Genomic DNA, 27,886 nt, shown 5'->3' on the forward strand with positions numbered 1-27,886 from the left:
GGATTTCAGGTGGAATTTTTTCCTTAGGGAAAAGCAGGAATTGGGGGGACTTTGGGAATTCTGGCAGTTGGAGGAAGGAGCAGAGAAATTTTGGATATTTGTTCCTTTACTGGATCTTTTTCCTGGAGCACATCTTGACTTCTCTAAAATTCAACAGATAAATTGTGGAATAATTAAGTAATTATTAATAATTAATAAGGTAATATTATAATAATTAATATTATTAATAAATTAAGTCACTCAGCTCCTCCTAATTTTTATGAATGAAAGGATAAATCCCTATTTTCAGCACATTTGTCTCCTTTTCCCTGGAATATCCAATCCTTCCTCTTTCTTATTCCAGCAGAAATGGATTCACTTCCCTTGCTCCAAACTTCCAGCTCCAAACCTGTGGTGGGAATGTTGGAAATGGGGATTTTGGGATGGAAATGGGGATTTTGGGATGGAAATGGGGATTTTGGGATGGAAATGGGGATTTTGGGATGGAAATGGGGATTTTGGGAAGCAGGAGAGCTGGATTTGGGGATGTGCTGCATCACCCTGACCTCATTTTCCAGCTTGGATTCCAGCTTGGATTCCAGCTCCTGGTTAAATAAGATTTTTCCCAGGGATTTTCCCTCTCCACTTGCCTTTCCATGTTTTTTTTTTGGGAAGGAGCAGGATTCCCTGTTAACTTCCCAACTTTTGTCCATTCTCCATTTGCACTGTGGTGTTTTTGGGAGCAGGGACACATCAGGATATTAAAAACCTGCACAAAAGAATTCCCAGGGATTCCTCCCAGTATTCCATGAAATTTCTCCATGAATATTCCATGAAACACAGGGACAGCTGCACTTTTTTCCTTGGTTTTTATCCCACTTTAGGGATTCATAAATGTGGGAGCAAAGGCCCTTCAGGCCTGGGGGTGTTCCAGCAAATCCTGTGGTCTGGAGGATGGGAATTGAGGGAAAATTTGGGATCGGCTGTGAGGGGAGCGAGGCCCTGGAGCAGTTTTCCCAGAAAAAACTCTGGATGTTCCATCCCTGGAAGTGTCCAAGGGCTGGGAATAACCTGGGATAGCAGAAGGTGCTCATGGCAGGGCTGGGAATGGGATGAGCTTTAATATCCCTGGAATTCTGGAATTAAGGAGAGCAGCAGAGATGGAATTTCCTCCCCAGTTTCCAGGGATTTGCATTCCCAGCAGGAACCCACGGATGCAGCTCTCCATCAGCATCCAGGAAAAAATGGATAATAATGGATAATAATGGATAATAATGGATAATTCCTTCTGGGCTTCAGGATCCTGCTGGAATTCCAAATATTCCACCCGAAATTGGTTTGTTTTGTTGCCTTCCTGGCGGATGAGGGTGATGATCCACGGAATTCCAGCTGCATCCAGGGTATTTTTGGCTGACCCAGCCTAAACAAAACAGGTTAAATCCCGATTTCCTGAGCTGAGCTTTTGCATTTTCTTCCCTTTCTTTGCACATGGAGGTGGCTTTGAGATGGATCCCTGGGAATTCCTGAGCTGAATTCCTGCTGGGAATGGCCCTTTTCAGCTCTGGCCAATGAAACTTAGATAAAAAAAAGCTCCAGACTTCCTGATTTTCCTCTTTTAAAGGGAAGAAAAGAGCAAAACCTCAGGATTTAAGGGAGATGAGGCTCCTCAGGTTTTGTCTTTTACACTTTTGAAGCCTGAGGGCATTTTTGGGGCTCCTTTTGCATAAGGAAAAGCAGGATAAAATTCCAATTATTGTGTGGCTTGCACTTGAAAAAGAGAAAAAACTCCTTCAGCTCAACCTGGTGAAGCACCAAGAAACGCTGGAGCTGCTGAACCCTGGAATTAAAATTTTACTTTATCACCAATTTTACTTTAGCACCATTTTTTATATATTTTTTTTTATTTTTTATCACAAATTTCTCACCAATTTTACTTTTTATCACCATTCCTGTGACAAAATTGGGATGTTTCCATCAGGAGAGAAGCTGATACAGGTAAAATATAGAATTTTTTTAGTCAAAATACAGCTCCAGAGAAGGAATTTTGGTCAAAATCTGGCTCCACGTAGGGAATTTTGATCAAAACTCAAATAAAGAATTTGGTTGAAATGTGGCTCCATATATAAAAAAAAATGATAGAAATGTGGCCCATGTAAAGAATTTTGATATAAATTTGATATTTGATATAAATTTAGGGTTCTGTAGCCTTAAAAAAGCTTTTCCTGGGACTTAATTTGTGTTGGATTTTTGTTTTTTGGACAAAAGGAAGGCACCGAGCAGCTGGAAACAGATCAAAGATCAAAGGTGCTGGGGTTGTTTTTTTGTTCTTTGCTTGAATTTGTGGTTTTTTAGGTAAATTTTCACAATTTCCTTCGCGCTTCTCAGGGTGTTCAGCTCGAATAATTGGGATTTTACCGACCCTTTTCTCCTGATTTTCCCAGGAAGGAGCCCCAAAAGTTCAGGAATTCCACGTTCATTTTCATCCCGGGTTGATTTTTGGTGCCTGCAGGGAGCAAAGGGCAGCAGAGGGAATTGCTCCAGACCCGTGGAGCTGGAAAAGTGCTGGAAAATCCCTGGAATATTGGGATGGATGAGAGGTTGGAGCAGGGGGTTTTACGTAACTCCATCTCGGCGTGGGAGGAATTTGGCACGAGGTTCCTGAGGGAACGGCAGCGCATTCCCTAATTTTGGAATTCTATTTTTATGGGAATTTTTTTTTTTTTGGGAGAAGGAAGAGGCTGGGAAGGAAATGGGATCCATAATCCAGCTTTGAGGAAAGTCAACACCTTTTATTTTAATGGATGGAATCCCAGAATCCCAAATGAATTGGGGTTGGAATGGGATCATCCTCTCCCAGCCAGGGACACCTTCAAACCCTTCCAGGGATGGGCATCACCTGATTCCTCTCCTTTTCCTGCTGATTTTTCTGGGATTTGAACAATCCCAACTCTCTTTTCTCCTTGTCATTAATTATCCTCATTATTAATTATAAATAGGAAATTTAATTACCTTTCTCCTAGCTGATTTAAGATGGATTTTTGTGGATAAAGAGAGTTTTTTGCACTTTGGAACCCTCAGCTTCCATCTGGTGGTCCTAATTCCCTGCTGCCTCTGCTTAGGAAGGCTTAGGAAAATCCTCCTGGAATCACCGAGGTTGGGAATGACCCTTAAATCATCAAATCCCAGCTTTTTGTGGAGCGCTGACCCCACAGAACCTCAAACCCAGCCCCGGGAACCACGTGACGCTTCCTGAAATTCCCAAACTCCTGCTGATCCTGGAATTGAAAGCTCCTTTTAGGCCTGAATTCAGCCAAAGCGCTGCCGGATCCGCGGGATTTGGAATTCCTGGCTCGCCCTGGCCCCATCCTCAGGTGGGAATTCCCACCTTGGGGTTTCCTGGATGGAATTGAAGCCGTTGGGTCAATTCCATTGGATCAGTTGGATGGGAGGCTCTGGAAAGGCAGGAGAATATTCCTGTGAGGAATCTGTGGGATGTTCTTCCCAGCACATCCCTTTGATCCAGCTCCCGCTCGCCGATCCGTGGGAACGCGGGGGGTCCTCGTGCCGTCACCGCGTCCGGCTCGCTCCGTAACGAAACTTTGGACTTTTTCTTCCAGAATTGGATATTTCTCGTGGAGCTGATGCTTGAGGTGGAAATCTTTGGCTTTGTCACCACAAAGCTGATGACGTGTAGGAAAATTCCAGCTCTGAGCTGTGTTGGAGCGCTGGAGAGGGATTTTGGGATCTCTGGGATGGGTCTTGGCTCAGGTGTGGTGGCAGGACCCAGGAATTCCCTGGAATTCTGAGCTGTGTCGGAGCGCTGGAGAGGGATTTCAGGATCTCTGGGATGAATCTTGGCTCAGGTGTGGTGGTAGGACCCAGGAATTCCCTGGCACTCTCCAAGGAATCGAGGGAGGAGAGGGAGTTGTGTTCCTGTTCCTTCTCCTTCCCTGGGGAGAAATGACTTCACTGCAGGATCGGAGCAGAGAAATTGAGTGGAAAGTTGGGTTTTCCCAACTTTCCTGTTGGCTCAGCAGGAGAATGATCCTAATTAATCCATTTTCAAGCTGCCAAAATAGGGATTAATTATGCAAATTAGCCAGGGCAGGTGCACAGCGCTCAGACCTTCGTTAAAATCTTTAATTCCTGTCTCAAGAGGCAGAAACTTCCAGTTATTGAGGGAAGTATTCAAATGGAAAGAATCCCAAATCCACCTTTTCCAACCACGTTGTTTTGGTGGGTTTTATTCCCACAGGAATAACTGGAATCAACACCAAACCAGTTCTCTCCAAAAAGGTTTGCTCTGTCCTAATCCATGTGGGGTTTTGCAGGGAATTTTGGAGCCTCCCAGCTGTGCTGGGCTCTCCTCAGAGCTGGGTTTGTGTCCGGGTGCTGCCCCAGCTCCGAGTCCAATCCCATTCCAAGTCCAGATGGGCTCTGTTACATTTCCTGCTCCTTCCTGGTGTTCACACCTCCTTTCCCTGTTTTTTTTTTTCCATGTTTCCCCGGCTGGATCGCAATAGAGAAGAAGAAAATGAGGTGAGTAAAAGAAATTCTGACATTCCCAGCTCTCCTGTGAGCCCGGCTGGGTTGGTTTGGCTGAGAAATTCCATGGGTTGGATAAAGCAAGTGGATGCTTTTCTGGGATTCCTCTGGCTACTTTTGGGAAGGAAGGGCAATAATTCCATAAAATTTGGGAAGGGCAATAATTCCCATAAAATTTGGGAATAAGGGGAAATAATCTCTGTTAAATTTGGGAATGAGGGGCAATAATTTTTATTAAATTTTGAAAGGAAAGGCAATAATTCCCATAAAATTTGGGAATAAGGGGAAATAATCCCTGTTAAATTTGGGAATGAGGGGCATGAATTTTTATTGAATTTTGAAAGGAAGGGCAATAATTCCCATTAAATTTGGGAATGAGGGGCAATAATTCCCATTAAATTTGGGAATGAGGGGCAATAATTCCCATTAATTTTGTGAATGAGGGGCAATAATTTTCATTAAATTTGGGGAGGAGGGGCAATAACTTAAATTTGGGAGTGGGAGACAATAATTCCCATTAAATTTGGGAGTGGGAGACAATAATTCCCATTAAATTTGGGAATGGGGGACAATAATTCCCATTAAATTTGGGAATGAGGGGCAGTAATTCCCATTAAATTTGGGAATGAGGGGCAGTAATTCCCATTAAATTTGGGAAGGAAGAGCAGTAATTCCAGTACCACTCGTGCCACAAGCACACGGGAGGTGATGGCACAGCTCGGTGTGGGTTGGTGCTGATTATTTAAAGACTTAATTTGTAAAAATAATGAGTTTTGCTGCCTGTGACTCAATGAATTTATTGGGAAAAGAGAAAACTTGGAGGCCTGGGATAGATTTGAATCTCCTGCCTTTGGAATGAGAGCTGTTAATCATTTTGGATGTGCTTTTTTCCCCATTTTGGGTAACGTTCCCTTTCTGTAAAACACGAGGAGAAGGAGAATTCCTCTTCTCCTGGAGAGCTTTTCCAGTAATTCCCAGCTAGGAGATTTTCCAAGTTACCTGTGGAGTGCATTTCAAATTCTGGAAATTGTATTTTAAGGAAAAAAATCCCTGGAAGGGGTGAACACATGAGGGAAAATATCCTGCAATGTGTCAGCTCTGCTGGATTGGCTGTGGGAAGGGGAGGAATGGAAATGTGGCAGCAATTTTTGGGAAGAGGAGGATCTATCCAAACCCCCTTATTCCCATTCTTTCAAAGCTGTTGTGCTTGAAATGAGAAGGATTTTGATCAAACACAAATTTTTTTTGATTTTTGACACTTAAAATAATGGCACCAAAATTTTAGTGAGAAGGAAAACTCCGAAATGCCGATTCCCTGAATTTCCAATATTTTTACCTATGCATTTATTAATTTATTATTAGTAATTGATATAAATTTATTAATTTATTACTAGTAATTGATATAAATTTATTAATTTATTATTTGTAATTGCTATAAATTATTAATTTATTATTTGTAATTTCTATACATATATTAATTTATTATTTATAATTTATACACATTTATTAATTTATTATTTATAATTGATATGATTAAAGAATCCTATCCCTGATAAGAATTTGGGTTCAGATCCTTCAGGGTGTGGTTGGGGAGGAACCTGCTCGCTTCTATTTTCCCAGATTGGAGTAAAGAAATAATGAGAATTTCTTGTTGTAAGGATAATAACTGATCCAGGAATTCCCCAAAATGTTCTTTCCTCACTTTTCAGTAGGCTGAACTCCTGGTCTCAGCAGTGCTCATTTTGTCCTTCATTCTTCCATGCATTAATTGATATAAACTTGTGGTTTATTCCCGGGATCACTTGTGTGGATTCTCTGGAAAACAGGGATGGCATTTTCAGCAGGACTTTGTGGAGGTGCTTGTGGTGACAGGATCCCATTTCAGAGCTGGAGATGCTCCTTTTTCCCAGAGTCAATGTTTTGGGTGGCTTTTTAGCCATGAAACTCCTTTAAAACCGTCCCTGAAATGTCCACTCATAAAAACCATGGATTTCAAGGAAATTCTTTTGGATTTTGCTCCCAGTTTTCCCACAGTGAAGGGAATTTGCTGCTGCAGATCCAGAGTGGTGCTGGGTTGGGTCACCAGGACAGGTCATGGAATGACCATTAAAAGACCCCGACAATAAAACCCCCAATGTGTTGAAAAGGAGGATTTTTTGGGATATGCGATGTCCCAGGGTGCAAAAAACCCCGGGATTTCCAGTCCACCAATGTCTCATTTAATCATTTACTGCGGTGCCTCAAGCCTGGGCAGCTCCACCTTGTTTTCCATGAGTTAAAGGATAACAAAATCCTTAATAATTCACAGGGGGCTGCAGGAAACTGCTGCTCCTGCCAAAAGAGCTACGGCAGCAGAACCCGGCTCTGGACAATTTGGATACGACTCTTTCCAGTGGAATTAAGGTTAACACACAAAATGGAATTCCCAGAGCAGCTGTGGCTGCCCCTGGATCCCTGGAAGTGCCCAAGGCCAGGTTGGACAGGGCTTGGAGCAGCCTGGGATGGTGGGAGGTGTCCCTGAACATGGCAGGGGTGGAATGGGATAATCCTGAGGGTCCCTTCAACCCAAACCATTCTGGAATTCCACGATTCTGATGCAGTTTGGATTTTAGGAAGTAGGGACTGTTGACGACAAAGCCCTTTTTCCCACTTTATCTTCTCCAGGGTTTTATTCCTGGGTTTTATTCCTGGGACACAGATGAGCTCTAAGATTTAAAACAGAAGGAGAAATGGGTGAATGCAGGGTGTTGTGGGCTCTGAAAATCCCTGGGCTTGGGCTTGGAAGGTGCTGGGTGAGCTCCTGGAGCAGAACCTCCTGGTGGGAAGCACATGGAGCTTGGAGCAGTCGGTTGATCCAGAGGTGACGAAGTCATCACGCACCGCTGGGTCCTGATGGGAATTCTTGGGGAGTTGTTAATTAATGCTGGTCTAGGCCGGCGCCTGGGAACTTGCAGGAATTACTGATGCCCGGGAGAAGGATGCTGGGGGAGGTGGGAAAGGATGGGGTTTCAATTCCTGCTGTGAGTGCTGTTGGTCTGGTTTGTGCTGGAATCAAATTCCCAGAATGGTTTAGGTGGGAAGGGACCTTCAGGAACATCCAGTGCCACCCCCTGCCATGGCAGGGACACCTCCCATCATCCCAGGCTGCTCCAAACCCCGTCCAGCCTGGCCTTGGGCACTGCCAGGGATCCAGGGGCAGCCACAGCTGCTCTGGGAATTCCATCCCAGCCAGGAATTCCCAATTCCCAATATCCCATCCAAGCAGTGGGAGCCATTCCCTGTGTCCTGTCCCTCCATCCCTTGTCCCCAGTCCCTCTCCAGCTCTCCTGGACCCCTTCAGGCCCTGCAAGGGGCTCTGAGCTCTCCCTGGAGCTTCTCCAGTACTGGAAGGCTGCGTCCAGCTGGAGGCAAATGAAAACAAAAACACCTTAAGCTTAAAACTCAGGAACTTTTTTAGCCTGGGACCACAGAAAGAGCATAAAAAGCAGAATTTTGCCCTCAATTAACTCTATAAGCTGAACTCTCTTTTTAAAAAAATAAGAATTAAATGATAAAAGGACTTTGAGCTTGGTCATCAGTAAGTCAGATAAAAAGCCTCAGGCCAAACCTCAGAGGAGGCTTAGTTTCAAGCTGGAGAAGTCTGAGGAATTGATTTTTTCAGGACAGAGCTGGGCAAAGAAGACAGACCCAGGGTATACATTTCTCTTTTATCATCATGAAAAATTCACCAGGTGAAAGAAAATGCTGCAGAACTGAGTTCAAACCCCTCAAAATCCAATTCCTCCAACCGCATCTTCTTTTTCTTCCACAGGGCAAACCTGAAGCGGTGCCGAGAGCTGGTTTTATCAAAGGTCCTGTGTTCAAAGGCGTCGCCTCGAGCCGCTTTTTGCCCAAAGGCACCAAAACCAAGGTTAACCTTGAGGAGCAGGGAAGACAAAAAGTGTCTTTCAGCATTAGTTTAACCAAGAAAACTTTACCCAATCGATTCCTGGCTGCTCTGGGAAACGAGAAACAAAATGAAACTCCCAGCCCTCCAGCGGTTCCCCTTCTGGCTGATTTTAACCCCAAAAATAAACTGGACCTGGGGGACGCCGCCAGTTCAGCCGAGGAATCTTCACCTCCAAAACCGAAGGTAGAACTGGGGAAGATTCATTTTAAAAAACATTTACTGAACGTCACGGCGAAGCCGCCCCCGGCTCCCGCGGCACCGCTCCCGGCGCCGCCAACGGAACCGGTGGCCTTGGCTGTGGATTTTCCCCCGACGCCGCCGCCTCCCCCGCCCCCGCCGCCCCCGCCGGCGTCACCGATGCCGGTTCCCGGAGCCACGGCCCCTCCGCCGCCGCCACCGCCGCCACCGGTGACACCGATGCCGGCGCTGCTGCTGTCGCCGCCCGGCGAAGCCGAAGCTCCCGTGCCGAGGGAGCCGAGCCACGCGCTGCCCAGGGAGGCCACGGAGCTGGACGCCAAGCGGGATCCGGCGCCGCGCGGCTCGGAGGAACGCGTGGCTCAAACCGCGCCCGAGCGGACGGAGATAACCCCGCCGAAGGAGGATTCCCATATTGGGAAGGAGGATGAGGTTTCCGACGGCTCCAAGGGTGCTTCCGCGTGCTCCCGGAGGCAGGGCGCCAAGAGGAAGTTCTCGCAGTCGGACGGCGCGCTGCAGGGCTCCGAGTCTGACGAGGATTCTGTGAGGACCTCCTCCAGCCAGCGGTCGCACGAGCAGAAGATCTCCAGCACGGAAAAGGAGAGAGATCCCAGACGGAGCTCCACGTCCCTCCGGGGCGATGACCTGGGCAAGTCCTCGTCGCGCTCCAGGTCGGACAGGGATGAGAAGTACTCGAGCTATTCCAAATCGGAGAGAGACTCGCGGTACTCGTCCTCCCGCTCCCGCTCGGACAGAGAGAGGAGGCGGAGCCGGTCCCATTCCCGTTCCCGCTCCGATCGCAGCTCCAGAACCAGCTCCTCCTACTCGAGGTCGGAGCGCTCGCATTACTACGACTCCGACCGCCGGTACCACCGGAGCTCGCCGTACCGGGAACGGTCGCGGTATTCCCGGTCGTACGCGGACAGCCGCGCGCGGGAGAGCTCGGACTCGGAGGATGAGTACAGGAGGACACATTCCAGGTCCAGCGACTCCAGGCGTACGTCCTCCCATTCCTCCTCCTCCTACAGAGACTCGAGATCCTCCTACTCCAAGTCGGACAGGGACAGCAAAGCGGAGTCGTCTCACGCTGACGTGGACAGGCGGGGGAGGTCGTCTTCGAAAGCAGATCGAGATTCCAAAAGGACTTCCGAAAGTGAAGTATCCAAAAGGTGCTCTCCCCTCGATGAACTGGGCTATCGGAAGGGGACATCCCATTCCAAGCCCGACAGTAATGTGAATTCCTCCCGCTATAAATCCACCCCTTCCAAGGCCCCCGCACCAAAGCCTGATAAATTTAAGAGTTCTTTCTGTTGTACAGAATCGATCGAAGAAATCAAGTCCAAGTCTAATTCTCTAGATTTAGAGACCTCTTGTGTAAAGAACAATGAGATCAGGGTGTCCAGTGTGAAAAAGTTGGAAAGGGAAAAGACACTTTCTCCGTTAAATCAGTTCAGCGATTCTCCCGCTCTGCTGAAGGCCGACGAGTCCAAGGCGGCTTTGGCGAACTCAAAATCCGAGGAACTTGTAGCAAACGAAGGCCACGACAGTGTTAAGGAGCAAGAAACGTTCTTGAAGGCAAAGCACGATCCCTTAAGAACGTGTTTCCCCATGGAATCAAGTGTGAACGGCTCCCCGGAGGGTCAGGATGAGGGTCTGGCAACTTCCAGTGCCTCCAGAGCAGAGGATGTCGCCGCGTCCTCTGACCACGGCCCGGGCCGGTCGGAAGCGTCGCCGGCCATCAAGACGAGCCCGTCGCATCTGTTGCCATCCAATGGGTTTGAGAGCACAGATGTGCCCCAAGAGCAAGAGCCCGATGATTCCCGGGTCCAGTCCAGCGAGTGCAACAGCCTGTTCCAGGAAGCGGAGGCTCCGCAGCCGCCGGAGGAAGCCGCCCCTCTCCCTGTCGTGAATGTAGATCCCACTCAAGCTGTCCTTAAGAAGTCGGATGAGGAGGTGACTCCGTGTGACAAAACCAAAGAACCTGTTTTTTGCTACATTTCTGACGATGCCACCCCTGGTTTGTACCACTCGGAAGTAGAAATAGAAGCGGAACCTGCGGATTTGAAAGTGACGTCCGAGACTTTCCTGGACGTGCAGGTGGAGCCGCAGACAGTGACATGTGACTACGAGAGCATGGAGGATTCCCATTCCAAGTCCGCCGGCGAGGATGAGCATGGCCATCCTTCCCATAAAATCAGCCTGGCAGTGGAAAGCTCGAGCAGGGATTCCTCCCAGGATGGCTGTTCCCAGAGGTTCCAGTCGGATCATCCCGTGCCGGAGGAAAGCGTCTCTTCCAAATGGGACGTGCCCCCGCCGGGTGTGTGCCAGGAGCCGCTGCAGCATTCGGAAGCCGAGGAGATGCTGGAGTCGGACGCTCAGCACGTCGATCTTGGCTCAGCAAAAGGCAAATTGTTGTTCCAGAATGAACATTCCTACTATTCGGAAGTGCCGCTGGAGCGCCGCGGCAGAGAGGTTGTGGATGAAGGCGCCGTTTCCACCGAGGGAGCCGAGCTGGATGAGCTGAGGGTTCAGTGTCCTGGAGTGTCGGCCGAGAGGGACGAGGGAAACGAGCCCTTGGTGGCCTCGGCTTTTCCAGACGCTTTGTATCCCTCCTCCGACGTCATCGTCACCGCAGAGGACGTGGAGATGGTGAGCCAAGCCCCAACGTGCGACAGCAGCGGCAACGCCTCGGAATTCATTCCCGCCGGCCATGACGATTATTCCGACATGGGAGACAGCGACAGCGAGGGGGGCAGCGAGGAGAGCGAGACGGAGGACTCGGATTCCGATGATGGGACGCCACGGAAGAGGCTCCAGTCTGTTGTGGTGGTTCCCAAGAACTCCACAATTGCCACGGAGGAGAACAGCCCGGGCTCCTCCCGGAGCAGCCGGCGCTTCTCCGACCACTGGGACGATGAGCGGCCCGAGCCCAGCAGGCCCTACTACGAGGAGAGGTCAGAAAATGCGGGGAGTAAAGGTGGTGCCCAGGTGGAGAGCAGGTGCTCTCCCAGAGGGATGGAGAAGAGCCCGGCAACCTCCACAGAGCTGAGCAGGAAGGAGCCGGAGGAGCTGCGGGCGGATCCGTGCCAGGCCCAGAGCGACGGCGTGGACAGCACGAGCCAGGCGGACCTGACGGCCGATTGCCACGGCAAAGGCAGCGCGGAGGAGAGGACAGCGCTGCCGGACGCGGCGGCCGTGGGAAGGCCCGTGGGCCGGCCGGAGGAGCAGCCCTTCTGTGTCCCGGAGAGTTTGGAGAGCACCGACGCATCCCGACACCAGACGAGCTCTTCCAAGCCCGACAGTCGGCAAGGGCAGGGCGGGCTGAACCAGTCTGGCCTCGGAGACTACTCCAGGCTGGATGGTTTCCGTGCCCCGGAGGACACAGGGGTTGTGGGCTGGGACTTTTCCCAGCAGGAGAAGCCCAGCAGCACCTACCAGCAGCCGGACAGCAGCTTCGGGATGTACTCGGGCTACGTTTACCCGCCGGGCTCCGGAGCCTATCCCAGCTCCCAGAGCTACTGGCAAGGCAACGGTTACTGGGACGCGAGGGCAGACAGCAGAGCCTCCGTGGGCAGCTACGAACGCATCCAAGGGCAGGTGCCGGATTCCCTGACGGAAGACCACGAGGAGTATGAAGAGGATGAGCGTTGGGATGAGGACTGCAAGCCCAGCTTTCCCAGCCCCTCTGGAAAATCCCAGATGCCCGGGCAGAAGGAAAAAGGCTCGGTGCAGGCACACGAGATCAGCAGCAATTCCACCAAGGAGCCGCTGCCGGGCGGGGAGAAGAAGGAGGAGGTGAAAACCTTGGAAAAAAATGAGGTTAAAGAAAGGGGCCCACCAAAAAAAAGGCGTCCGGAGTTGGAGAGCGACTCAGAGAGCGACGGGGACTCCGGGGAGAAGAGGAAGGCGAAGCTGGAGGGGGAGCAGGCGGAGGCGGCGCCGCAGGATTCCTCCATGGTGGGCAGGTTGTGCATCATGGACGACTTCAGGGACCCCCAGCGCTGGAAGGAGTTTGCCAAGCAGGGGAAGATGCCCTGTTACTTCGACCTCATCGAGGAGAACGTCTACTTGACAGAGAGGTAACTGCTGCTTTATCCTGGTTTCAATTCCTGCAGCAAGTTTGGGATTTGGCTTCCATTTGGTTCTATTTGGGGTTGGGTTTTTATGGGGAAATCCGCATCCTTTGGAGGGAGGGGAAGGGATGTTGCATTCCCAACATTTGGCAAAGCCACTCCCGGGCTCTCTTCTCCTAAAGAGAATCCCCCAGTTTGGCCCAGACGTTCCCAAGTGCTGAAAAGAGTTGGAAAATGGGAGCATCAGAGGGAAAGGTTGATTTATTTATGACCTTTTTTATAGCTTTTCCAGATCCTGCCTGTTTAGTGTCCCCAAATGCCAGCTCGCTCCCTTTCCATTGGCACAGGGAATTCTGTCCAGGTGTGGGAAAGCTTTTGGACAAACAAGATGCTTTTCCAGAGGTTTTGGTTATTTCCATGTCTTTGTTATAATCTCAGAGGAGCTTTTTTAGATCTAATGGCCATAATTTGATTTTTTTTCTTTTGGGTTTTTTGCCTTGTTGGATCCATGCTCCAGAGCATTCCCCAAATCCTTCATGGAAGTTAAAATATGAATTAGTGGATGCCCTGCTTCTTGTCTAACTCTGATTTTCTCCTCTTCTTCATCCTCTCACCTGGCAGCAAAGCAGAGGCTGAAGTAACCAAGCCTCCCAATTTGCCTTATTAAAATAAGGATGTCCAAATAAACAGAGACAGGGAGGAGAAAGGAAAAACAGCCAAATATCCTGGGGATTCTCATTAAGAAATCACCTTTTGTCATGATAAAGTCATCACAGAGCCAAGCGTCGTCCTTGGTTATTCCCGTCCCTCCCGGTGGTTATCCCAGAAATTTATCTTCCTTTTTTTTCCCAAAAACCACTGGAAAGGATTGAGGAGGAATTTCTCCACCTGTCTGCTGTCTCACCTGTATTTCCATGCCTTGATTTTCCCAGGAAGAAGAACAAATCCCACCGGGATATCAAGCGGATGCTGTGCGAGTGTCCCCCGCTGTCCAAGGAGGAGCGGGCGCAGGGCGAGGTGGCCTGTGGAGAGGATTGTCTCAACCGCCTGCTCATGATTGAATGGTGAGTGGGATGGGCCTGGAAGTGTCCTGGGAATCCCTCAAATAACCTGGGAATTCCTGGCAGGTGGCAGGGAAGTGTTTGTGCTGGAGTGACCTTGGGAGCTGCCAGCAGAAGCTCCATCCCTGGGAGGGTTTGGATGGGGCTTGGAGCAGCCTGGGATAGTGGGAATTGTCCCTGCCTGTGGCAAAGGAATGGAATGAGATGATCCTCAAGGTCCCTTCCCACCCAAACCATTCCATGATTCCATGATTTAACCCTTTGGATGGTCTGCAGGAGGTCAGCCCTCCTGGATCTCCTTTCCCCAGAGCCTCTCCAGCCCCTGGCTGTTGTCTCCTTCTCCCTCTGGAAGAGGTTTTTGTTCCATGGGAGCTGCAGGCAGGGACAGGGTGTTTGCTGGGATTCCCCCCCGGCACAAGGACCGTGGAAGGAATTGTGGAGGAATTACCTGGCAGAATCCCAATTTTTGCTTCTCTCTCCTAGGCCAGACCTAGGGCAGGGAATATCTTGAAGGAACAACCCCCAGAACAAAGGGAGAAGAGCCCAGTTCTCCCCATGGGATTTCTGATACAGAAATACAGCAGGATCAGCATTCCAAATGGTTTTATCTTTCCAGAAATAAACAATCTGCATTTGCACGTTGGCAGTCCCGTGCTTGTGCTTTTTATAGCCAACCACATCTGAAGGTTTCACACGGAATTCATGACGATTATTTGGGATTTATTTCCCATCTCAGCCCTTTCCATTGGAGCCGTTTTCCTGCTGGGAATTGATTTTCTCCCTTCCTTTTCCTTTCCCTTCCCTTCTCTTCCCTTCCCTCAGCTCTTCCCGGTGTCCGAACGGTGACTACTGCTCCAACCGGCGCTTCCAGAAGAAGCAGCACGCGGATGTGGAGGTGATCCTGACCGAGAAGAAGGGCTGGGGGCTCAGAGCTGCCAAGGACCTGCCATCGTAAGCCTTCCCTCTTCCCACAGCCTCTTCCTGCTCCTTTATTCCAGGAGGAATAAAGGGAAATGAAGGAAATTATGGAATGAAGGGAATAATGAAGGGAAAAGGAGATCAGGGTTCTCCCAGCTCATCCTTGTCTCTTTTCCTCTTTGCCATCTGCCCATCTATTCTTTGATCTCCCACTCTGGTTTTGCTCTTCCTGCTTTCCCAGCAGCCTTTCCTTTCCAAGAATAAACCATTTCCCAGAATGGTTTATTCTTGGGATGAATCTGCCTCCCCTTTCTCTGTCCCTGCTTCGCTCTGGTTGTGTCCGTTCATCTCTTCCCATCTCCACAAAACTTCTCCTCCTGAGTCCTCCTCCTCCTCTTTGGGCAGCAGGAGGATCCTGAGGGGATCCTGTTAATTCAGGATTGTAATTCCAAGTGCTGGTTTAGGTGAGGCCAGGAAAGGAGAGAGCAGCGAGGATGTTGAAATCTGCAGCACAAGGGAGGATCGGGATGGGGAGACAAAGAGGAGGTTTTTTGGGAGAAGGGAACATCCTGGAGCGAGTCCAGGGAAGGGAACAGAGCTGGGAAAGGGATGGAGAATTCCTGAGGGAGCTGGGAATGGGCTGGAGAATTCCTGAGGGAGCTGGGAAGGGGCTGGAGAATTCCTGAGGGAGCTGGGAAAGGGCTGGAGAATTCCTGAGGGAGCTGGGAAGGGGCTGGAGAATTCCTGAGGGAGCTGGGAAGGGGCTGGAGAATTCCTGAGGGAGCTGGAAAGGGGCTCAGGCTGGAGCAAAGGAGGATCCAGAGGGATCTTTTCCCTCTCTGGAATTCTCTGCCAGGAGGGGACAGCTGGGGGGTCGGGCTCTGCTCCCAGGGAACAGGGACAGGAGGAGAGGGAATGGCCTCAATTAACACCAGGGAAGGTTCAGGTTGGATATTGGGAAAATTCCTCCTGAAAAGAGTTTTCCAGGCCTGGCCCAGCTGCCCAGAGCAGCTCTGGATGCCCCTGGATCCCTGGGAATGCCCAAGGCTGGGTTGGACGGGGCTTGGAGCAGCCTGGGACAGTGAGAGGTGTCCCTGGCCATGGAATGGGACCATCCCAAAATTCCCATCCAGCCTGATCCACCCCATAATTCTGTGAATATATCGAATATTCAGAACAAACCCTGCTCCAAGGGGATCTTCATCCTTCTGCCCCCTTCCCATAAAATCCCAAATTCCCATCATAAAATCCCAAATCCATCAGAATTCCCTGAGATTAAATCCCATCATTATTTCTCCCCCAGCAGCACAGCCAGGCTGGGAGTTGTGTTCAGCAAATCCACCTGCACAGGGATTATTTTGTCTCCATCCTTGGTGGTTTCTTTGCTAAGAAAATTGATATTTTTCCCTCTTGCAGCAACACTTTTGTCTTGGAATACTGCGGGGAAGTGCTGGATCACAAGGAATTCAAGGCTCGGGTGAAGGAATATGCCCGGAACAAGAACATCCACTATTATTTCATGGCCCTGAAGAACGATGAGGTGGGCACTGGGATTGCTGGGATGGCTTTTGGGAAAGGCTGGATTTATCTGTGTGTTCCTTGACAACGTCCTGAATCCATTTGGAATGTTTTCCTGAGGAAAGGAAACTTCCAGCTTGGGGATTTTTTTGAACCCATTGCTCGGTTCCAAGAAAATCCTGGCAGTTTAAATGTATCCCAGTGTCCTTAGGGAGGGGAAAGTGTCTTTCCAAAGGAAAAGATGGAGCGTGGCTCATCATTCCATGGGTGAACATCCATGACAGAGAAGCTTGGGAAGATGCTCCAAGCCAAACTCGCCCTTTCTCCTTGACCAAATGCACCAAAAATCCAAATTTCCTTTCACATGGAACTCCGTGGAATTGGGATATTTTAATCTGGCCGAGTCCCTCCGTGCAGGATTGCCACTGGAATATTTCATTTTGGGATTTGCTTAATTATTTATGGCTCTGTGGGATGTGGAGCTGTTCCCTCTGCCTGAGAACAAAGGGGATAAATAGAAATTCCATCTCTTATTCTCCTTGTCTCTCCTGTCAGGGCTTTTTGGGTCTGGGGAACTTGAGAGAAAATGAGATAAAAATACTCTGAGTGATTTTTCCTGGGTGTTTTTCCTCCTAAAATAAGGATTTCTGGGATGGTTGTGTGGTTTTAAGTGTCACAAAGGAGCATTTCCAGTTATGAAAGGAGTTTTTGTTTCCTTTTAAAAATTATTTAGAATAAATAATTAATATATAAATAAATTACATAAATTAAAATTATATAAACGAATATATATTATAATATATATTAATATATATTATATAAATTAATATATATTCTAATATATATTCTTATAAATTATATATAAAGTATCAACAATATATATTATATATTATATACATATAATATATATAATAAAATATATTATAATATCTATTATATACTATGTATAATATATACTATATAATTCTTTTAATACCTTAATATAATATTATTTTATTATTTTATATTATTTCTATATTATTGTTTAATAACATACTATTATACATTATTATTTTAATATTTTATTATATTATTTTAATATTATAATGTTATATATTATATACAATATATGTTATATAATATATATTAATGTATTAATATAATTTTATATAATTTTTATTTTGATGATTTTCCTTTTTAAAAATTAATTTATTTTTATTACTTGTTTATGTATTATTTATTTATTCTATTATTTATTTATTTATTATTTCAATTATTTTAATTTATTTTTATTATTTATTTATTATTATTTATTTATTTTATTATTTATTTATTATTTTAATTAATTTTTTATTTAACCCCCTTGGAATATGAGGAGTTTGGGAGAAAAATTCCTTGTCCCAACCCTTCATGGCTGTGTCAGAAACAGAATCCAGGATCCACATCCAGCTTCAGAGCTCAGGAAAACGAGGAGCCGTGCACCTAAATGCTCTTTTTTGGGGGAATTAATGCCCTAACAAACCCCAATTCCAAAACAGCCCTGGGGAACACCAAATAAAGAGTGGGAAGGAGACGATTTCTGCACCTGGGGTGTGTTTGTAGCCACTTCCCATTCCAAGGAATGAACTTTTTCCCATTTCTTGTTCCTCCTCAGATCATCGATGCCACCCAGAAGGGAAACTGCTCCCGTTTCATGAACCACAGCTGCGAGCCAAACTGTGAGACCCAGAAGGTAAATCCATCAAATCCATCCCATCTCCCTCTGGAGAACATGGAGCACAGCCTTTCCCTTCCTTCTCCTGGCAATTCCTGCTGCTGTTGTATCAGGGACAGAGAACAGTTAAACCAGGGGTTAAACCAGGGGTTAAACCAAGGGTTAAACCAGGAGTTAAACCAGGNGTTAAACCAGGGGTTAAACCAGGAGTTAAACCAGGAGTTAAACCAGGGGTTAAACCAGGAGTAACACCAGGGGTTAAACCAGGGGTTAAACCAGGGGTTAAACCAGGAGTTAAACCAGGAGTTAAACCAGGATTTAAACCAGGAGTTAAACCAAGGATTAAACCAGAGGTTACACCAGGAGTTACACCAGGAGTTACACCAGGAGTTAAACCAGGGGTTAAACCACGAGTTAAACCACGAGTTAAACCACAAGTTAAAACAGGAGTTAAACCAGGGATTATACCAGGGGTTAAACCAGGAGTTAAACCAGGCTCTCGGCCCGGGTTTAAACTCCTCCGTGCTGCTTTTCCAAGGATTGCTGTGCTCTGGGGAGAGCAGAGTTGAGCCTGGATTAACTTGTGGCACCTTTTTTCCGCAGTGGACGGTGAATGGGCAGCTGCGGGTCGGCTTTTTCACCACCAAGCTGGTCCCGTCGGGCTCGGAGCTGACCTTTGATTACCAATTCCAGAGATACGGGTACGTGTCCTTCCCAGGAATTCCAGGGAATTCCGGGGAATTCCCAGCTCTTCCTCCTTTCCCAGTGTCGCTGGTCCTGCTCCATCCCTTTCCCAGATAATTAATTACCTTCCCTGCTTTGATTTTTAATTAGGCAAGCTTCAGACTTTGCAATATTCCTCAAGAATTTCCCCTTTTTCCCTTGTCGTTCCTGTTTTATGGCTTTGCTGTTCCATCCCCTCTTCCTGGCCTAATCCAGGGCTGCAGGGAAAGCTCCAGCCTGGAATTTGGATCCCTTTGCTAAACCTGAGCCTAAGATTCCTCCGTTTCTGTTTGGTGAGGTGCAACTTGAGGAACATCCCTTCATTTTCCTTCTGGAACCTTCTCCAGGCCCTTCCCGTAGGCAGGAATGAGTTTTTAGGTGCATTTTAAGATTATTCCTCCTTCCTAGAAAATTCCTGGAATTGAACTTCCCTGTTTCTTGCCACTGCAGAGCCACGTTCCTCCAGTGGGCTCCACGTATTTGAAATCAATTTTCCCAAGGAATTCAGGAGTTCAAAACAAATGTGTGTCAAGTGGGAAACACAAGGGCTTGGTAGAAATATTCCTTGGGAATTCTATTGATTGTATTTATTATATATATTGCATTTATTATCCATGGCTGAAGATCCAAAACAAATTTTCCATGTGGATTTTGCTGCTTCCATGAATCCTGAGTTCATTCTTTATCCTGTTTTGAGCTGTAAAATTCAATATATGAGCTATAAAATGCTACGAAATGCAAGCTTTTCCTGATGGATGTGTAATCCCGAGGATAAATCCCTTAGGAAAATTGGGATATTGATGGCAAGGTGGGATAAGGAGTTGTCAGCCCTACCTGATTTGGTGGTTTTTCCTGTCTGGTTCCCAGTCCTTGGCCTGTGGAGATCCTGGGGCGAGGCAGGCTTGGCATTCCAGCTGGGGATCACGGGAGTTGTGTTGGGAATAAAAACTCCATCGGGATTTCCCGTGGCTTTTCCATGCAGAGCCATTCTCGTTCCTGGAGAAGAGATGGTTGTGGGTGGTGCTGAGCTGTTGTTGAAGCTCCTTTTGTGTCTCCCCACAGCAAAGAGGCTCAGAAATGTTTCTGTGGCTCCTCCAACTGCCGTGGCTACCTGGGTGGGGAGAACAGGGTCAGCATCCGCGCCGCCGGCGGCAAGATGAAGAAGGAACGCTCCCGGAAAAAGGACTCGGTGAGTTTGGCTCTCCTGCAACGCCCAAGGTTGGAAAATCCCTCTGGGATTGAGCCCAACCATCCCCCAGCGCTGCCAAGAGCACCAGAGCTGCATCCACGTGGATTTAAATCCCTCCAGGGATGGGAATTCCACCACCAGCAGTGCTCTCCACAAAGGAATTTCCCCAATATCCGACCTGAGCCTCCCTGGGGCTGTTCCATCCCATCCCTGTTCCTTTATGACTCCTGATGACCTCAGCCTTTTCCATGGATGTGTCATTAAAGGTTGGATCGATGGTCTTGGAGGTCTTTTCCAGCTCCAATGATTTTATTTCACGAGGCCCCTCAGGATTTGCGTTTTCTCGGATCTTCTGTTAAATCCATATTTCCTCTCTCCTGGTTATTTAAAATCCCACCAGAGAGTGACTTTTCCCAGGTCCAGTATTTGCTCATCCATAACTAAACCCCGCCACAAATTCCACATGGATTTAAAAATTCCAGTTGCTTTCCATGATTTTTCAACACTGATAAAAGGTGAACAATATTGGCTTCACCATTTAGGGCATCACCTGAAATTTGGCAGCTCCAAGGGCAGAGTTTCTCCATCTCCAGGGTGGGAAGTGGAATTTTAGAGGGAACACGTGGAATTGCAGGGTTGGGTTCACACCATGTGGAAAAAGCTCAGAGAATCCAGAACAAGAGGAATTTTTCTGGATGAAATCTTCAGAAACTGCACAGGCTCATCTTTAATTCCTACAAATTTGTAATGATTCCATCCTTGAAGAGACAAACCTCTATTCCTATGGAGAAGATTTGTCCCTAAATCTTTTGGGAAGATTAAAAACACCAGTTTTGCTTTTATTTGCTGTATCAGAGAGTGAGGAAACCAAGAAATAATTCCTAAATAATTTATAGAGAGTGAGGAAGCCAAGGAAGAATTCCTGAATCATTTATAGGGTGTTTTAAACCACTAATTAATCACTAAATGAGAGGGTGATATTCCAGTGTCCATGTGGAGAGGGAATCTCTTTGTTGTAAGGATTAGAAATCTGTTACACTTTATAATCCAGCAATCATTACAAATTTATAAAGAATTTACACAATTCAGAATAGAAAGACTAAATTTGACCTGCAATTAAAAGATAATTCCCTGCATGAAAAGATAAACTCAGGACCGGGAGGGTTTTGGTGGAACCACCTGGAATTTCCTCCAGATTGAAGAACGTGCCATTCCTCAGGGAAAGGAGAGGTTGGAATAAGGGAATTCCCTGAGCCTGAGCTGGTTTTCCTTTGGCTCTGCAGGTGGATGGGGAGCTGGAGGCGCTGCTGGAGAACGGGGAGGGTCTCTCCGATAAAAACCAGGTGCTGAGCTTGTCCCGCCTCATGGTCCGCATCGAGACCCTGGAGCAGAAACTCACCTGCCTCAAACTCATCCAGGTGAGGAGCAGCTTTCCTGGGAAAGGGAGGGATCCACGTCCTCAGAGGAAGAGGGGGAATGTGGGAGGCAGGTCCTGCCCTTTTTCCTGCATCCCGAGCTCAGCAGAACGGCTCCGGGATCCGTTATCCTTCAGCTTTATTCCCCAGTAAGAGCTGTAGTGCTTGGAATGCTCCTGCTGCTGGATCCCTGCTGGATCCCTGCTGGATCCCTGCTGGATCCCTGCTCCAATCCCAGCAGTTCCAGCCACTCAAATCAAGCCTGGAGTTGCTCAGGTGCCGAGTTCTGGCTTTGGCTGTGATCCCAGTGGAGCAGTTGTCCGTGTTTTTACCTGGAAGTCTCTGACTGTTGCGCGTTTGGCTCCCCAGAACACGCACTCGCAGTCCTGCCTCAAGTCCTTCCTGGAGTGTCACGGCTTGTCCCTGCTCTGGATCTGGATGACGGAGCTGGGCGATGGCAGAGGAAGCACCGCCAACAACCTGAAGCTGCAGCTGGAGGTCAGTGATTCCCTGGGATTGGGAGCTCTCAGGGAATCCTCGAGGTGGGAAAAGCTCTTTAAGATGGAGTCCAACCATTCCCCAGCACTGCTGAGGCCATGGCTCACCCGTGTCCCCGAGTGCCACATCCACAGGGCCCTTAAATCCCTCCAGGAATTTGTGCCAGGACTGGCCAGCCCTTTTTGGGGAACAGGGTTTTGGCAGCTCTGCTGAATGCTCGGGATCACGAGGATTTTCTTTTCCTTCTGTTTTTTTAAATACAAATCCGTGCCAAGTGGTCACGGAAAACGACCTCAGGTGCCTCAGAACTGCAGGCCTGAAACTTCTGCCCTCGGGCAGATCCTTAATAAATGGAAGGAATTTGCTCCTGTGGTTTTCCTTGGATTCCTGAGGTAGATTCCATGAGCCAGACGTAAAGGTTGTTGCTGTTGCTGTTCATTCAGTGCTGGAGCACAGGGATTTTGAGATCCTGAAGTAGAACTGGAATCTTTCAGTTTTCCATAAGCAGTTTGGGATGGGATGCCCAAAGATACCTGGAAGTTCAAGGTCATTGGGTCCAGGCCCGATGCCCACCTTGTCCCCAGCCCAGAGCTCTGAGTGCCACCTCCAGGTGTTCCTTGGGCACCTCCAGGGATGGGGTCTCCACCTCCCTGAGCAGCCACTCCAATGTTTAACAGCCCTTTCCATGAAGAAATCCTTCCCAAAATCCCTCACCCATCCCCTGTGACCAGCATTGGATCAGATCAGATATTTGGATTTCAGGTGGGATATTAGGAAGGAATTCTTGGCTGTGAGGGTGATGAGGTCCCAGCGCAGGTTGTCCAAAGAGGTCGTGGACTTCCCATCCCTGGAAGTGTCCATGGCCAGGTTTGGATGAGGCTTGGAGCAGCCTGGGATAGTGGAAGGTGTCCCTGCCCATGAGGAGGTGGAATGGATGATCCTTAAGATCCCACCCAAACCATTCCGGCCTTCTGTGACCACCTTGATATTCCAGCGTTAATTCTTCCCGAGAAAAACAGATTATTCCAGCTTGGGCACAGCTTTAAACCCTGCTGCCTCTCCCAACGCCCTGCTTGTCCTTGCCCTTAGATCATGAAGACCCTGGAGCTGCTCCCCATCCCCACCAAGAACATGCTGGAGGAGAGCAAGGTGCTGCCCATCATCCAGCGCTGGGCTCAGACCAAGACGGCGGTGCCGCAGCTCAGCGAGGGCGACGGATATTCCAGCGAGAACACGTCCCGGGCCCACACCCCGCTCAACACCCCGGAGCTCTCGGCCAAGCAGAGCGCGGAAGGTGACACCGACACCCCCAAGAAGTTGGTGTTCCGGAGGCTGAAGATCATCAGTGAGAACAGCATGGACAGCGCCATCTCGGACACCACCAGCGAGCTGGAAGGGAAGGAGGGCAAGGAGGACCTGGACCAGCTGGAGGCGGCCCCGATGGAGGTGCCGGAGGAGCAGCAGCAGCAACAGCAGCAGCAGCAGCAGCAGCAGGACATCAAAAGCGCTGTGGAGGCGCCGGCGGAGAGCAGCAAATCCCAACCTGCGGAGTTGGAGGCCGAGCCCGAGGCAGAGGTCAAGGAGAGCAATGGAGCCAAGCTGGAGGAGCCCATGGCCATGGAAACGCCGTCGCAGGATGAAGAGGAAGGAGTTTCTGACGTGGAGAGCGAGAGGAGCCAGGAGCAGACGGATAAAATGGTGGATGTGAGCGACTTGGCCACCAGGCTGCTCGACAGCTGGAAGGAGCTCAAGGTAAGAGGCGGCTCCAGCACCTGGAGCTGAGGAAAACGTGGATTTGGTGGTGGTGTGGTGCAAATGGGGCTGGTTTGATGGCTTTTGGTCAATGTTTGGTAACTAAGTGGCTTTTTCTACACAAAAAGTGCTTTCTGTATAAATCCTCTGGTGCCGACTGCCCTGGGTGTGCCCTGAGAAGTGTCCAGGTGTTGATGGAACTGGTTGGGTTTGGGCACACGAGGACAACCTCGGTCATCCCCTTGTTTCTTAGGCTGTCCAGGGAAAGGGCAGCTCTGAGGGATTGAGATTCCCAGGAGCATTTTGGGTGGAAGTGGCCCACCTCCCTCAACGTTCACACAGATTGGTGGACTGTCTGCTCCTGAATTCCGTCCTTGGAAGTGTTGAAGGCTACTCCTAAATACCCCATCCCTGGAAATGTCCAAGGTTGGACAGGGCTTGGAACAACCTGGGGTAGTGGAAGGTGTCTCTGCACATGACAGGGACTGGGATTGGATGATCCTTAAGGTTTCCCCCAAGGCAGCCATTCTGGGATTCTTGGAATTCAATTATCCCAACATCCCCAGCTTTTCCTGTCCTTTCAACCTCTGCTTCTCACCTGCACCGCGTGGAGCCTCCAGAGAAGGGTCTGTGGGCCATGCCAGCTTCTCCCAAGGGCAGTGATGGATCAACCCCTGGGTGTTTGCAGTTGGAAATGCCCGGATTTGGGTCCTGTTTGGCACTTGAGTGGTTTCACTCCCATCGAGGTCTTCTGAAAACCTCTTTAGGAGAAGGGCTTGGTGACTCCTTCTGTCCCCTGGAGTCGTGTCCCTGTCCCACAGCTGGCCAATGGGATCTGCAGCCAACAGATCCCATTTTGAATGAATCCAGCAGATTCTTTTGGAGGGAATGTGGGATGACATTCCAGTAACGGCTCTAAACTAAGAGAGGAAAGGTTTAGATCAGTGGATAAGGAGGAATTAATTCCTCCTGTGAGGGTTGGCAAGCCCTGGCACGAGTTTCCAGAGAAGCTGTGGCTGCCCTTGGATCCCTGGAAGTGTCTGAGGCCAGGCTGGAGCTTGGAGGAGCCTGGGACAGTGGTGGGAGGTGTCCCTGCCTGTGGATGTCCTTTGAGGTCCCTCCCCATCCAAACCATTCCATGGATCTCACTCTCCGCTCAACACTTCAGCATTCCTTGGGTTTCTTTAGATCTTGGGGAGCTGTTCACGGATCTGCTGCTCCTGCAGGATTGCATTCCATTTTATATTCCTTACATTCAAGGGCAGGAGGGCTGGGATCCTCCTTAATGATTCCAAACCCAGCGATTCCTGAGGATCCAGCAGGAATTCAGGGCGCTGCCGCAATTCCAGCTTCGCCAGGGCTTGCTGGGACTCGGAGGCTCTTCTGCCCTTCTCTTGATCAATCACCAGCCCAGCTTTAATTACTGGAAGTAGTTTGAAGCAAATTTACATTTTCTGATGCATCGCAGAGCTAAGGAATTTATTTACCTGTTGACTTTGATAATGAGTAATGATTGAAAGAGGTTAATTTAAATAATGGGCGTTAATTGTGCTGCGGCACCGGAGCAGGTGGAGGAAACCTCATCTTAAGGCTTTGCTTGTGCCATTTCTGGAGCTGCAAACAGCAGGACTTGGAAGTGCAGAGATTCCCAGGAGAATTCCTGGATTTTTCAGGAGGATCAGATACTCCTGAACATTGACAGATTTTGGGCACAATCGTTTGTGACACAAATCTGTGAGGTGAAACACATTTCTGTAGAGAGGATGGGTTGTGGGTCGGTGTTTTCCTTTTTTCCAAGTGGATCTGATCATTTTCCACGTTTGAATTTGGTAATTCAAACAAATTCAAACAAAACAACACACACCAAGAGTGTTTGGTTTTCCTCTCGAAGCGACACCGTCAGGTTAAATTTGTGATTAAATTGGGAAAAGTCCTTTTCCATCATTGCCAAGAGAATTGTTGAGGTTGGAAAAGACCTCCAAGATCAAATCCAACCTGTTTTAAACTAAAAGTTAAACTAGGCTTTAGTCCTGCTCTGCTTTTTGTTTTGGGTGTCCAGACTGAGTTGTTCCTTTGGAACAGCTGTGTTCCCTTCCACGCTCATGCACACAGAACATCACAGAGAAAATGATAAAATATTAATAAAACGTGTGAAATTTCACAAAACTTCCCCAAAACATTGGTTTGAGACCAAATTTGATCTGATGGTGTCATCTTATCCCCAGGATTTGTGTTTTCTTTGGAGCTTGGAGGAGCTCAGCTTGGGAATCCACAGAATTGTGTTGAAGCTGTGATCGGACCACGGAGTCCCGACACATTCCCATATTTTATACGTGGATTTTCATCCTCAATTTGTATTTATTAATGAGCCTCAGGTCGTGCTCTGGTTCTAGGGATGGGGTTGGATCTCACGAGCTCGGAGTAATCCCAGCAAATCCACCCCAAAAAAAGCAGGATCGTGACACGGGGCTGTGACCAAGTCATTTCTCTCCTATAAAACAATTGTAGGGAAACTGGGAGCTGGGAATTTACCCTGTCCTGGACTTTTTCTTGGCTCTGGGAGTTAACTGCCTCTGTCCAACTCTCACCTCACAAGTGGCCACCAAAGCCCACCCCGGATGTCTATGAGACAAATCCAAGCTGGAAGGGGGATGGATAATCCACCCCCGGGTGCCTTTCTCAAGCTTTGGAAAAGCCGGGTTTTGGAGCGGTGGAGCGCCTGCCCTTGGCCGGGGGGGTCGGGAGGGTCGGAAACGTCGTGACTTTAGCGCTGTCCCCTCCAGCCTTGCTGATGACCCCCCTTGTGATTTCCACCATTTCCATCCAGCTTCTCCGGGCAGCCAGAGCTGACCAAGGGGCTCCTTTTCTCCAACTCCGTGCGGAAGAAGGGAGAGGACATAGCGCCAAGAGCCGGGAAGATGGTTGGGAAGCTGAGCAGTGTGATAGGTGAAAGGAGGACAGAGGTGGTTAACTCGGGGATGCCGACGTTATTTTGGTGCGTCCATTGCCGGCAATGGACGTCGCTCCGGGGAAATCCCAGCTCCTGGCCTGAAAGGATTAAGTGAGCTTAATTTTTTTCTCTACCTCTACACACAGGACTTGAAAGTCCTTCCAGGGCTCCAACACTTCCGATTCCACACTCACATTCCCAACGGGAAGAGTTTTCAGCCCGGGCTCGTGGGCGCCGTTCCCGCTCTCCGAGGAAGCGCCGCATGGCTCCTCCCGGGCTGAAAACTCCCTCCCAGTGCCAAAGGCTGGCTGCTGGACACCCGGCAAGGGCACAGGGGCTGGTTCCATCTGCTTCTTCCAGGTGGGTTGTGCTCAGGTAAGGCTCCACGGGCTGGTCCGTGTGGAGAGGCCTGTGCTGGAGGTGACATGTGGCCAACAGAACGCTTGGAATCACCGGAACGCGCCGTAGGGCCGAGCTTGGGAAGCTCTTCCCAAAAGTCCTCTTGAGGAGCTGAGCTGAGGGACAGAGAGGAGGTTTTGGTGTTGCTCTGCCTCACGTGGGACCGAGCTTTGGGGATCTTCCTCCAGCCCAGAGGAAGCCCTCACCTTCTGGGAAAGGGCAGCTGGGATTTGTGGCTCTGAGGATCCACAGGCCTTCTCCTTGTGACTTGGAGACAGTCTTGGCTTTAGGAAAAATCTTTTGGAAGAGCCAGTCTTGGGTTTAAAAGGCTTTAGTTGGGTCCTTGTGAGCGTTTGCGGTGACGTGGAGCTCAAGGCTGAGTCCTCACCCTCACTTGGGACAAAGTGGACTTTGTTTTTGCACCCATCTGGGTCCTTAATAATCCTGGAATCAGGGAATTGGTGAGGTTGGAAAAGCCCTCAGAGATGATGGAGTCCAACCATCCCCCAGCACTGCCACAGCTGACCCCTGTCCCCACGTGCCACATCCACAGGGATTTTAAATCCTTCCAGGGATGGGGACTCGCCATCCCTGCCCTGGGCAGCTGGGCCAGGCCTGGAAAACCCTTTCCATAAGGAATTCCCCCAATATCCAACCTGGACCTGCCCTGGAGGCCATTTCACTCTGAGTGGGACATCTTGGGTGAGCAAAGGTGGCTGAGCTTCCGTCGTCCCCTGGGATGATCCTGCCAGGTCTCCTCTGATTTATCCTGCTGAAGCTGCTCTTGCCTGTCCCCAGTGAGGCCATCCTGGAGCGCCTGGCTCCGGCTCCGGCACAACATCCCGTGCTTCAATCAGGAATTCTGTAATTCCTGATCGAACTTAGAGCAAGGAATGGTTTGGGAGAACAATGGGACTGGGGAGTGGCCAGGCTGTGGTTTGATGTGGGATTTTCTGGCCTTCAAGCAGGGATTTCGTGGTGTTGGTTCTTCTTCTTGCTGGGCTCCATCGGAGAGGAGGAGGAGGAGGA

The 27,886-nt window shown here is 49.0% G+C and overlaps 1 protein-coding gene across 1 annotated transcript in view; it reads left to right on the top strand.

The window, feature by feature from the left end:
* The window catches only part of SETD2 (SET domain containing 2, histone lysine methyltransferase), a gene marked incomplete at its 3' end in the record, with an annotated part of 53,158 nt that overhangs the window by 7,677 nt on the left and 17,595 nt on the right, over positions 1–27,886 (top strand). Inside the window, exons 2-12 of the mRNA XM_033512157.1 lie at positions 4,503–4,518; positions 8,336–12,747; positions 13,674–13,805; positions 14,625–14,753; positions 16,137–16,260; positions 17,872–17,949; positions 18,535–18,632; positions 19,717–19,843; positions 21,127–21,261; positions 21,628–21,756; positions 22,846–23,508. Of these exons, the coding sequence (XP_033368048.1) occupies positions 4,503–4,518; positions 8,336–12,747; positions 13,674–13,805; positions 14,625–14,753; positions 16,137–16,260; positions 17,872–17,949; positions 18,535–18,632; positions 19,717–19,843; positions 21,127–21,261; positions 21,628–21,756; positions 22,846–23,508 (6,043 nt within the window). The remainder of the gene's footprint in view (positions 1–4,502; positions 4,519–8,335; positions 12,748–13,673; positions 13,806–14,624; positions 14,754–16,136; positions 16,261–17,871; positions 17,950–18,534; positions 18,633–19,716; positions 19,844–21,126; positions 21,262–21,627; positions 21,757–22,845; positions 23,509–27,886) is intronic.

The sequence above is a fragment of the Parus major genome, chromosome 2, assembly GCF_001522545.3.
Source record: "Parus major isolate Abel chromosome 2, Parus_major1.1, whole genome shotgun sequence".
NCBI lineage: Eukaryota > Metazoa > Chordata > Aves > Passeriformes > Paridae > Parus > Parus major.